At 39.6% G+C, this 13,800-nt stretch overlaps 1 protein-coding gene across 9 annotated transcripts in view; it reads right to left on the reverse strand.

The window, feature by feature from the left end:
• Positions 1 to 13,800, reverse strand: part of AK4 (adenylate kinase 4) — a 68,868-nt gene that overhangs the window by 29,970 nt on the left and 25,098 nt on the right. For 8 of the 9 annotated variants that reach the window (XM_072730694.1, XM_072730695.1, XM_072730701.1 and 5 more), the window contains one exon: positions 3,410 to 3,529. In XM_072730694.1, the coding sequence (XP_072586795.1) occupies positions 3,410 to 3,529 (120 nt within the window). The remainder of the gene's footprint in view (positions 1 to 3,409; positions 3,530 to 13,800) is intronic. The other variant, XM_072730700.1, reaches the window with a different exon arrangement.

Raw genomic sequence — 13,800 nt, forward strand, 5'->3', positions numbered from 1 at the left:
AAGCCAAAGTTTATCCATCATGTAGATATACAAATATCTACACAGTGAGGATTAGAGGACTACCTTGTGTGAGTCAGTGTGTAGCGCCTAGAGAAATTAACGTGGCCTAGAGAACTATAGGGAAGGTGAGGACAGCCAAGAAATAAAAAGCTCAAAGCTCGCAAGGCAGTAAAAGAAAACCCCAGGGCTGTAGTAGCTAACCTCAGTCATCATAATTCTTGTCAATTCTTCCCCTTCAATCCTTTCCATCCCACTGCCATTGCTCAAACTCAAGCTTCCAATCTCCTTTGGTCCAAACATTCCAACAGTCTCTCTTATTTGGTTTCTAGCCTCACTTCCTCCCTGCCCCAGCACCTACTCTTTCCTCTACTGCTAACAGAACAGTCTTTCTGAAACACAAATCTCATCATGTTATAGCCCTACTTAACAACTTTAGCCAACAATTTCTAGTTCTGCCATCTTTGTAGTGAATCAAACACCATCCACTCTAGGAATTCCCCTGCCTGCCTCTGCTTGCAGGCCCAGGAAAATATTAAGTTATGTCATCCTTCTCTTACCCAGTTCATTTGCACTTCTGCTGAGATCTGCCTTCCAACCCCATTCATCAACCTGCAGAACCTCTACTCATTCTCTTTTATCCATAGTTGATCCAATCCCTCCTCCCACTGCTAGAATATAATTTTCTTCTCTGTGCCTGCAAGGTTCCACATGCATATGCTTCTATGATGCTATCAGTAATATTTTACACAACTGATATAAGCCCCTTAAGGGACAGGAACAGTGTCTTAACATTTTATCAACAGTACCTAATAGTTTCTGACACACAAGAGAAGCTTTATTCATTACTGCCTACGGAATAAGAGCAGGCCTTCTATAGGCCATGATGGCCTTTCTCTTCTGGTTCTCTCAAGTCCCATGAGAACAAAGTTCCACATTTTTTTTTTAAGATTTTATTTATTTATTCATGAGAAACAGAGAAAGAGAGAAAAAGAGAGAGAGGCAGAGACATCAGCAGAGGGAGAAGCAGGCTCCATGCAGGGAGCCCAATGTGGGACTCAATCCTGGGACTCTGGGATCATGCCCTGGGCAGAAAGCAGGTGTTAAACCACTGAGACACCCAGGTGTCCCAAGTTCCACATTTTTAAATCCAAATTCTAGAAAGATATGATCCACTTTATAGTCAACTTTTCAGAATACCTACAAAGTGAGGAATATATGTTAAATAATAGTTCACAAAGAATGCTGCACAGAACAAATCCTACAGGGTCTGGGTAGGTGTTGGGAATGAAGTGGGGGATTCTAAGATCCAATAAATGCAGAAGATGCCTCATGATGTCTCCTTCAGTGAAGAGTTAAACTGCATTGTGAAGAACTAAACTGCATTATCATATTAGAGTTAAGTAAAGAAAACTTATTTAATTTTGGTACTTACCACCTTTGGGCACAGTAAGTGCTCAATAAATGCTAGCAATTTTAAATATTTAACTTGACACGTTTGTTTTCTTGTCTAGCAATTAATAACACGCACACTACATACTGTGAGAAACACTGATATAGAATTAAGACCCCATCATAGGGATGCCTGGGTGGCTCAGTAGTTTGGCGCCTGCCTTCAGCCCAGGGCATGATCCTGGAGACCCAGAATCAAGTCCTGCATTGGGCTCCCTGAGTGGAGCCTGTTTCTCTCTCTGCCTATGCCTCTCATGAATAAAATCTTAAAAAAAAAAAAAAAAAAAAAAAAAGACCCCACCATATTAGTCATTTTGGAGATTCATGGCTCCAGAATTTAACAGAAATACAGGCAATCATTTTAAATGTAGGATAATTCCTCTACCTTCTCTGTGGCAGGTGAACATCAAGGTTTCAACTGTCACAACTTTCTGAAACTTCAGTTTCACCAAATTAAGATAGGATTGACTGCCTTATATGAACTAAAAACAACTGCTCTGCAATGGAAAGCAGTTTCTTACAGATAAATCTCATCTGCCATGTTGGGTTCCTAGAAAGTAGTATATTCATCAAGTTTCTATTTTCATTATACCAAGAAATCTTACTATTTAAGAGTAACACAAATAATCCATCCAGTCCATTTTTTTACCTTTATTAATGGGCAAACTTAAAGTAGAAGACTCTTAATTATAGCTTCATGGAGAAAAAAACTGCAATTTGTTATGTGTGAGCATCTGCATACATTTCCTATGTGAAATATCACAGCAGTCATCAAAGGGCCCACATGCCTGAAAAGCTTAGGAACCACTGAGTCTTTAAATCAGGTCCAAGTATTATTTAAATTCATATTTTTAAAAAAAATAAAACAGTATCAAAGATTGTGTATCTGTTTTTTTATATCCTTTCAAAGTTAGCTTATGCATGTATTTCCATGGGTACATAGTAATACCATACCATCCTTCTGTATTTACATAAAAACAGTATATGATATTTATTCTACTGCACCAAGCTTTCTTCATGCAACATTATATCCTAGAGATCTTTCCACATCAACACAGAGGTATACAGTATTGGGTTAACAGACATACCAATATTTAAGGCATCCCTATGATACTTATGTTGTTATCAGAGTCTTGCTACTTACAAACAATGCTGAACATAGACAACCCTGATGAGACATCTTTAGGAAGAAAGCTTGTAGGGAACTGCTGAGACAAGGAGTATAAAGATTGCTAAATAGCCCCCCCAGAGGTTGCCAGTTGTATACTCTCAACAGTATTTATTTTCTATACCATCAATACAAGACTTGTAGGTTTTCTACCTTTGTTAACCTAACAGGTGAAAAATGCTAACTCATGGTTTTGACTTGTTTGGCCTATGAGTTAAAGAACCTCCGATTTAAAAGATGAGTTGTAGGGCAGCCCCGGTGGCGCAATGGTTTAGCGCCGCCTGCAGCCTAGGGTGTGATCCTGGACACCCGGGATTGAGCAGCCTACGGTGTGATCCTGGACACCCGGGATTGAGTCCCACATCAGGTCGGGTTCCCTGCATGGAGCCTGCTTCTCCCTCTGCCTGTGTCTCTGCCTCTTTCTCTCTCTCTGTGTCTCTCATGAATAAATAAATAAATAAAATCTTTAAAAAAAAAAAAAAGATGAGTTGTATGTATGACAATAAGCACCATTGGAACTGGAAAACTGGGAACAGTAGTGGGAATTCAGTAAAGTCTGCTTCACGTCAATGGCTCTAGGAATGGTGGTCTGGCGACAGAGAAATGAAACAGCTTCACCACAGTGGGTTTCCATCATGTTGCCAAATTGGAATATATATGCCTAAGTAAACTGACTGAAAATTGAGAAGAAAAAATATTTTGCAATGTGTAAGAAACTACAGGAATGTGCAAGGGACTGTGCATAAAAGCAACTCTTCACAGAAATCCAGCTTACCCACAGGTTCAACTCACCATCTAGTAGCCAGTGCTCAAGGCGCCTGTTCTCCAGTTCTGACATCATCAGGCGTGTGATCACATGATCTGGAACCAAAAGACCCTTCTCGATGTACTGCTTTGCCATATCACCAACTTCTAGTAAAAAAAAAAAAACAAAAACAGGAAAAAGAGACACTAAAAAAAAAGCTTAAAAAAAAAAACTTACGTGAAATCCTTTCTGACGGTTTTGCCTTCCCTCCCATTCCTCCCTGCTGGTATGCAAGGAAAGTTACAGGTATACTTTTTGGGGGTAATTTTTAAAATACTGATTTCAATAATAATGGCTTCGTCTCCCATTTGTCTCCCATAGAATTATAAAAGCAGCTTTTAAAGATTTACACAGACAGAAATAAAAATAAGAATACAGATTAAGCAGAAAAGATAAAAGCAAGGAATAAAGCTGAGTCCCAAAGGAAGGTGGTACACAAAGGCCAGGAGAGAAGTCCTGGTACTTCCTCAAACTAAATCACGAAGTGGACATTGAGCCTCCCAACAGTTTATGACAACAAGGAAATGTGATTAATGACGCAGTTCATGGTTTACAAAGACTAACAGAAGCTGAGAAGCACAAGCAATCCTTAGGGACCAAAGGAAAACATTTCCACTGGTCTTCTAGATAGAATCCTGGATAATCCAAATAGGTTTACTTCTTTTCATGAACCTCAATATAAGTAAATGGCACCTAGCTGACACGGTTGTAAAAGCAACTTAGTGTTGTTAGTGGAATGCCAAGTTCATAAAAGGATATGCATTTTTTAATAGGGGGAAAATCCCTCTCTAATTTTAAAATAATTTCTTCTATGTGGAAATCATGAGTTGGTTCAACAGAACAAATTATCAGTTTAAATCTCTTAGATTTCTAGGAACTATTTTTTTTTTTTAAACCAAGATGAAGTCCTCTACTCTCTAGAGAAATGAAGAGTAGAATGAACCACTGAGAACCATACTCATGACAGGCCAATTATATTCTTATAAAAACATAAAGCAGAATAACGTTACTGGAAAAAATAGCTCAAGAATCACTTTGCCCCCCACCTTTACCTTGAATTTAAGGTAGAACCTTTCCTTCCCCAGACTGAGTCTATACTCCAAACTCCAACTTCAACCCTGAAATATGGGCTGTGAAGAGCTCCGTATCACTTGATTACTACTATTGGACAAGTAGCTCAAAGTTAGATCCAGTGATGCTAATTCAGTAACATGCAATGGAAACAACAGCAAGACATAGCCAACAGTGAATGTACCTAAGCATGCATGTGAACAAAATGCATTCATTAACCAAGTATTTACTGACTATACTAGGTGATAAGTAATAAGGTACAAAGGGAGCAGTGAATGAAAGTTGCACCTTACTGGTATGTAAGTAGTGTTACTTTCATGAAGAGTAACAATCATTTAACAAAGTAAGTAACTCACGTAATACACTATACCAAGCACTGTGCTTTAAGCACTCCAAATGTATTATTGCATTTAATCCTCACAAGTTCCTCACCTTCAGATAGGAATACTCATATTTTTATGACAGCTTTATTGAGATAAAATTCACACAACATAATACTCACCATCTTACAGTGTGTAACTCAGTGATTTTTAATACATTCTCAATATTGTGCAACCATCACCACTATCTAATTTCAGAACATTTTTATCACCCCAGAAAGAAACCCTATACCCATCATCAGTCCCTCTCCATTGTCTCTCTCCTCCCTTTATCTAGCCCCTGGCAGCTACTAATCTACTTTCTTGCCTTTACAGATTTGCCTATTCTGCATATCTCATATAAATGGAATCATGTGGTATTTTGTGTCCAGTTTCTTTCACTTCTTTCACTTCTTTCACTTCACTTCTTTCACTTCAAGGAGTACTTCACTCATTTTCATGATTATTATTATTGCATTATATGGATATATTATATTTTGTTTATACACATCAGGTAATGGGCATTTGCACTGTTCCCACTTTTTGGCTAATATGTATAATGCTACAATGTTCATGTGCAGGTTTTTGAGTGAATGTATGCTTTCAGTTCTCTTGGTTATACCTATATGGTATGTATGTTTTACATCTGAAACATCACTGTCAGACAGTAGGCTGGGAGAAACTGGCAAGTTTGGTGCTGCCCTACTCTGCAGTGGACAGGCCAGCCCCCCATGCCCTGTTCTTAGTCCCATTTGCCAAACTTTAAGATAAGATTTAAATTAAAAAACATACATATTCCAAGGTGAGACCAAGATGTGAACTGGCTCCAAAATCCCATGAGGAGACAGCAAAAGAGTAGGAAACGTCTTATTTGGAAAAGAAAAGACTCAGAAGAGGATGTAATAACAATCTGCCCATATCCTGACACTTGACACTTGGAAAAGGCATTATCTTACTCTGATCCCCAGGGCTCTCGATCAGGACTAGTTATGGGAATTACAAACAGACAGAAAAAGTTGTGTAAGAAATGTCTGAATGGAGATTCAAAGATTGCCTAAGAGGGGATATTATGGAGTGATTCTGAAAACTTGTTGGAGATTAGGCTACACTAATGTTTAAGGTTCCTTCAGTTGAATATTTATGATATTGGGATACCTTGGGACTCAGGAGTCTAATGCAGAACAGTATTCCAAATGGTGCCCCTGAGGCCTCTGAGTATCTGCTAGATGGCTCAATATGTACTCCTCTGACACCTCAAACTTATCACAGCCAAAATCATTCTTTCCCTTCCTACTCTGTGCTCTTGCCCTGGTATTTCTTGCCTCAGTCAATAACATTATTCTCCTCAGATGTCACCGAAGAGCAAACACCAGTTGTCTTCATTTTCTTGAGTTCTCCCTTCTTTTCATCTAACTGAACGTGAAGTTCCTGCCATTCCAGCTCCACAGTCTGTCATATCCCAGACAAATGATCAAAACATAAAAGTGCAACAGTCTAAAAAAAAAAAAGTGCAACAGTCTTGTGAACAAATGATTAAACTAAGGGGATGGCTGCAGAACAAGTGAGGTCACTGTGAGGAAAGCACGATGGCCCCGGATGGCCATGGTGGTTAACGGGAAGGCACAGCTTATTAAAAATCAGAGCTCAAAGAATGAAGCAGTGAGTTATACTCCGGATTACTCATAGCAATCCTTGACCTGCTACAAAATCAAGACTGCTTTTTTTGTCTATTGTATATAAGTCAACCAAAAGAATAATTATATTAAAGTCAATTCTCAACTTACTTCACTTCTCAGTAGCATCTGAACTTGCTCCTTTGCATAATACTGTTAAAATATTAATATAATCCTTTAAAAAATCTCTTTTAATTATTATGCAAGCCAACTGTGATACACCAATGGCTTCCCCTCTCATCTGCAGTATAAGCCAAAGTCCTCACCTTAGTCTACAAGGCCTTGTGTTATCAGGCTACCGTTCTCTGACCCCATCTCCTACTCTTCTCTCCATTGCCCACTCCACTCCACCCACACTAGCCTCCTTATAGTTTTCAGAGGATCACAAGCATGCAGTCACTTCAGGGACTTTTCATTTGTTGCTCCCTCTGCCAAGAACATGCTTTCCCCCAGAATTTCACATGGATCAAGCTCTCACTTCATTCAGATCTCTGATTAAGTATTACCTCAAACAGGCTTTCTGCCCTATCTAAATAGCACAAGGACAAACATATTCCCTCATCATCCTCTAGTCTCTTACCCTGTTTTGCACTATTTTCCAGAACTCCAGATCTTACATACTATATATTGATCTATTTTTTAATCCACTTTCTATATACCCCAACCAGAATATTATTAGCTCATTCAGAAAAAAATGGAATACTTTGTTCAATGCCATATCCTCAGTACTGAGTATATATAGTCTGACATGTATGAGATACTTCGTAACAATTTGTTGCACAAATGAATGAATGAATGAACAAACGAACACCTTGAAGATGATGGATAATCTCCCAGCAAACAAAAAAAATCAGTCTAATCTTTTTGTACATCTGGAACCATGATCCCAAGATCAAACATGGCTCTCTACCTTGCCAGGTATTAACTTTTCCAAGGGAGATAGGAGACAAAATATGAGTACTACTTGAGACGGCCATGTCACATTTCACAGTTCAGTCTTATTTCATCAGTATTTTAAACCATGTATAGAGATGAACCGGGTCAAGTAGGCAAAATGGGGAGAAGGTTACACCATGAGCCAATGACGCAGAAGCGTCAGCATACCCGGGGGAACTTCAAGTATGAAGAAAAACATACCATGAGATGATAGAGCTAGACAGGTAGGGTAAGGAGTATGGATTTTGAAAGATTTTTTTTAATATGTAGTTTTAGAAATGCCATTCCCACAGCCAATACCAGCTACTATTTATTTATATTATAGGGCCCAGTGCAAAATGAAAATACGGAGCCTCCCTGTTAAAACATTTTTAAAAATCTCTAAATGGCAACAGCAGAGCATTAAACTGAGTGCCAAGTCCTCATGTTAGCACACAGGTGGGCATATGTTCACAACGGTGACATCTGGATTGTGTTGGCACGGTGAAAGCAACGGAACCTTTAACAATAATCCAAACAGGAGACAAGGGACTGCATGCACTAAAGCAGAAGTGATGTGAGAAGGCATTCTGCCCCTTGAGAGTAACTTTGAGATAGGGAAACGGAAGGGACCCCAGGAAAGACTGCTTTTTGGTACCTCTATTCTCCCTAGGACCTCCACCCTGCCTTACACATGCCTTGAGGTATGTCCTCCTTGTAAAAGTCAAGGAGAGTTAATTATTTCTTTGGAGTCATCCAGCACAAGAGATAACGAGATAACCTAACATCTAACGAGTGACTGGGCAGGACTGTCATGGAGGTTTTTCAAGACTGACTCCAGACCTCTTGACACCATAACTCCTGGCTCTGGGGCATAAGTGATTTACAGAGGACACCCGAGCACTCATCCTTGTTTTATCCAGTTCCTGGATGCCTGAGAGGACACGAGGGCAAGACCATAATCCTCAATAATAAAAACCCCAGACCCCAAGCAGAGAGGAGACTCATTCTCCTTTTCCTTTCTGAGTCTCCCAGACACTCTATCTTTACACCCTCAATAAACTGCTCTCACTTCCTACCAGCTCCCATTTGACTTCTACCCTGCACAAAGCCAGACTCTCTTGGCTGCTCCAGCAAGATCCCCTCTGGGTCCTCAGACCCAGCCTACCCACATCACCTTGAGTTAATCCAACAGAGACAAGTCTAAAATAACTCTGGAAGAATCCAGAATCATCTTAATACAATTTACTAAGTAAGAGAAAGATCTAACTGCAAAACATACTTGCCAATTATTTTTGGCAACTTGAGATCTTCTCTGGAGCAGGAGACAACACCTCACCTAATCTGATACAAATTCAAATTTCCACCACACCTCTCAATCCCCACCTGAATGAAAACCTGGAGAGGTCAAAAGCCAGAGCCAACAGACTTAATGGTATATCTGCATCTGAATGAAGACCTCATTACAACAGCAAATGGAGATAAAATATTGGTCAGAAGAGACAGGGGCCCATTCCAAAACCCAGGACCTTCATCTGCCCTTGTCAGTTTGCTTGGAAGAGAAAGTAGTATCGTTAAATGCTAATGCTAGCATGTTTGGATAACACGCATACCTGCTCCTATTTGTCAAGTAGTATTCCAAAGAAACTTACGGAGCTTTTGAACCATGAAGTGTGTACACAGACATGCGGTGTGCACGTGCACAAAAAAGTCAGAAACCACCAGGAAGTTTTCAAAAATAAACAATAAATTTAGAGTGCCAAAAATAGGCTAACAGCTTTGCATTTTTTAAGCTTCATAACAACCAAAAAGAAAGTCCATCATGTGTTTTGAAGACTGAACGTAACGTAATAATCAAGGCCACGTCTGGAAAAACTTTCCTCAGAAAGGAAAAGATGAAGCGCAAATTACAAAATGGTATATATTACAAAATTATGTATGCATGTGTTTAGATATATATTATCATCTTCAATGTTAAATATATTAGAAAAATCAATATTCCACCTATTTTACAACAATATAAATTTTGTGCATCTCATTTTGCAATTACTAGCAAATATAAATTAAGATCTTGGTAACCTTGAGATATATTTTTTCAATTTTTTTTTTTTTTTTTGGTTTGGATTTATTTGAGAAAGAACATGAAGGGGAGAGTGGGGCAGAGGGAGAAGCAAATTCCTCACTGAGTAGGGAAACTGATACGGGGTTCAATCCCAAGACCTGCAATCATGACCTAAGCTGAAGGCAGACGTTTAAACAACTGAGCCACCCAGGCACCTTGTATTTTCAATTTCTAACTAGACCAGATAATACACAAATTGTCGAAATTTAAAGCAGTTGTGTATAAAATAATACCAAACCTAAAAATTTATGTTAACACAGAACTTAAAGACTACCTGTTAAGTCGATCATCTCTAAAATTTATGCTTTCAGGATACAGTAAAGATATTTTAATTGGCCTCATTTCTTTCACATTAAAGTTTACCACTTTCACATTAACTGACATAGATTATGATATTCAGGGCAGTAAACATGACAAAGCATTGTCAGATGTCAATGGGGAAGATGTTAGACTCATTATGAATTAAGACTAGTTAAAAAGAATGATCTTTTTTCTAAATAACCAGAAGAATCAGTTTGGCAAATGACGTTTCTTTAGAAAATTCACAAGAACACACAGATACAAACACACAGATATTTAGGTAGTACACAATCCTTGCTATTGAGCAAGTATCTATACACTATGCAGCAGGCCATGTACCAACCTGAAAGGAGCTTAGAGCTTAGAGCCTAAATACTGGGATTGGATGCTAACCCACTGAATACTTTGAACAGCCAAACTATAAAAATTGCACCCTGTCAGGCAGAAAAATTAACAGTTAATCACAATTAAGTTATACAGGCTTTTACATTGCCAGTAAAGTTCCATATAAATATATTATAAAATAGAAATAGGCTATTGGTCACAAAGTCAATGCACTTGGTCAAACGTTGACTTGGCCAGCTAATAATTCATCGCTGACAACTGAAAAGTTATCCCTGAAATACTAGTCCAAAGTTGCAGAAAGCCAAGCAGATCCCTTAGTTCTGGAGAATGAAGACAAAAATGTTGAACAAAGACAAGGATTAAAATTTCAAGATAGGGGATCCCTGGGTGGCTCAGGGATTTAGTGCCTGCCTTTGGCCCAGGGGGCCATCCTGGACTCCGGGACAGGCTCCCGGCATGGAGCCTGCTTCTCCCTCCTCCTGTGTCTCTGCCTCTCTCTATGTCTATCATAAATAAATAAATAAATAAATAAATAAATAAATAAATAAATAAATAAATAAATAAATCTATCTTTTAAAAAATAAATAAAATTTCAAGATAATCAACTCTAGTCAGATAAAATCCACCACTAGAATGGAAGTCTTATGGGACCAAATATCAATTACTGTTAACTTTAAGTAAAAGCAACTGAGGTCTTTTTATTTCATTTGATTATGTCTTATCTCTCTCTTTAGCATCTGATTTTTTCAATAACAAACCCAGAAGGGCCAGCCTAAAGACAACAATGCCAAGTGAGTTTGGTGGCAGAGAGATCCAATCAGCTATGCAACAACTCTGCCAGCATCGTATAAGAGGCCTCCCATTTTACCTCAAATCCATCCCAGTCATGCCAATCACTCAGAACCACAAGTGAAGATTCTCTTCCCCACCTACCACCCAAAATTATCTATGCATCTACTACATGCCAGGCACCACACAAGGTACTACAGATACAGATGTAAGAATAAACTCAAGAAGCTTATTAAGTAGGAGAAGAGTGGAACAGAGTCATGGACAAATAATTATTTAAGAAGTGGGTGCCCTGGTGTACATGTAAGGAACTTGGAAACAGCCACTTTATCCTTGGAGAAAGAAAAAGTTGACTAGACTGAAAAACAAACCACTCTTCTTGGATTGATGAGCTAGGAGAGGACCCAGGGCAAACCACTGCCCCTCAAATGACAGGGACAGACAGGCAAATAGAGGAGTCACATATTACCTGAGCAGAGACTCACAAATGGAGACCACCTCAGGAACCAGTGCTAAGCTGGAAAACTTGAACTGTAATTACTCCCAGGGACCCAGGCATAGTACCCCACACACACACCCCGCTCAACAATATTATGAGATTTACTTCCAGGAGCTCGACGAGGTCCCTACAGTAATAAATACTGGAGAAAAATCCCAAGCTTCAACAGCAGGAGGGGAAAAGAAACCATTCTGAAATAGCAAGAGCACTCTGTTCTTAGCAATCCACGATACATGTGAAGACGGAAGAGGTTTAACCAAAGGACTTTACATTTAACCTTAAGGTTAGCCTTAGAAAATAAACAGCTTCAAAGAGAGGGCTCAGAATTAGGCTACTGAAATTCTAAATGTCACTTTGCCTCTGGTATAAATCTCAAACTGACCTTATTTCCTCTTTAAATCTGGCTTTGATCAAAGACAGGATTTAATAATTAGGAGCTTCCTCCTAACACTACTTTTCCCCACAACCTCATGCCACTGTTTTCTACCCCGCAGCCAGAGTAACCAATTTGCACATGCAATCACATAGCATCCCTTCTTAACAGGTCTCAGTGGGGTTCTATCTACTACCCATTCAGTGGCCTTTAAGTCCTTCCCAGACATGGTCCAGCCTACCTCAGCAGCCTGGTAGCTTCTCTCCCTTCACCCATGTGCTCCAGCCCACCCCATCTCTTCTCTCCAGCCCCAGGTCCTTCTTCCCACTTCAGCTTCCTCAAATGAGGTTAGGGTCCCCTCTAAATGCTCCTTGGCATCCTGTCCTCCCACTCTGTAGCACTCATCAGGTTTGCAGGTCATTTCTCATGCCAGTCTTCCCCACCATACAACAGGGGATCATGTCTGGTACCCCACTGTCTCTGCCACATCCATTCACAACAGACATTCAATATGCACTTAAAAACTGACTGGTCCTTCCAACTCCACCCATCCCCTAGAGGACAAGGACTAACTGAATCTTCTCTAACAGAGGTAGCTACTCACGACAGAACAATCAGACCTACGTACAAATACCTGTACTACTTAGCTGCACTGGATATCAAGAATTTACACGGGAATATATGTTTCCCAGTGAGGACTTACATGTTCAGTTCAGTTGCAAAGAGGTATCAGATACAATTACACGGAAGTTATCTTAAGTGAAGTTCACTGACCTTGCTATTATAATTCAGCCCTTTACTCAAAAATCTTTACTAAGCAACTACAGTTTGTGCCATGCTATAGCATATTTCCCTACATGTCAGGGGAACAATGGAGCATCAGAAGTTACCCCTTGTACATTTCTCATGGCTGGGCCAGGCAAACAGTTGACAAGCTGGCCTATTTCAAAACAAAGTCAAGCTCTAGAAATGGTGTCCTATCTTTTACCAGCACAACCAGAAACAAAAATAAACAAGGATTAATTTTATGTTTTCTTGCCTAAAGAATCTACCCATTTTTATAAAAGTCTAAAACTCACAAAATTAAACCTGTGTATTCCTCAAAGTACTGCTGAGGGATACATGCATATATGGCAAAACTATATGGTAAAGCAAGAGAAGAATAACCCTTAGATGTAAGATGGCAGCTGAGAGTAATGGAGAAAGGGCCCATGGTGGGGCATTCTTACCCCTTCTGCTGAGTAGCAGACACACAACTATTTGAAACATATATACACTACATACCTCCTGTGTGTATATGTGTGTGTGTGTGTGTGTTTCTTTTTAAGATTCTTATTTATTTGAGAGAGAGTGGAGGAGCACAGGAGCGCACAAGCTGGGAGAGGGGCAGAGGGTGCAACAGGCTCCCCGATGAGCAGGGAGCCTGACACAGAGGACACAGGGGCTCCATTCCAGGAACCCAGGATCATGACCTGAGCTGAAATCAGATGCTTAACCCACTGAGCCACCCAGGTGCCCCCCTCTTTTTGTTCTGATTGCCTATATAGAAGTGAGGGCAAACTAAACACTGAAGACAGAGCTGGACAAATGTCCACAAAGCAGCAAATTCCCAAGATACCTGGCTAAATCACCAGAAACAGATAACTACTCAATGTACTTTTCATTGTTCAAGCTAGAAATGCTGAGTGAAAGGTCGTTGTAAAAAGTGTTTCTATTTCCTCATAATTCTACCTAGAATCACTAGAAACCACTGCCCGCTTCCAATATCATACCGTCTCCAAAACTTGTCACTGAGGATGCCCACACACATGCACAAACACACACACCTTCAAAGGCATGATCAGAAATGAACTGTAGTTCTGTGATTCTGCAACTACAGTTCCTTACTCCCCCCAACTCATAAGAACATTTTGGCACTAACGTCATTACAAA

This window comes from Vulpes vulpes, chromosome 12, assembly GCF_048418805.1.
Source record: "Vulpes vulpes isolate BD-2025 chromosome 12, VulVul3, whole genome shotgun sequence".
NCBI lineage: Eukaryota > Metazoa > Chordata > Mammalia > Carnivora > Canidae > Vulpes > Vulpes vulpes.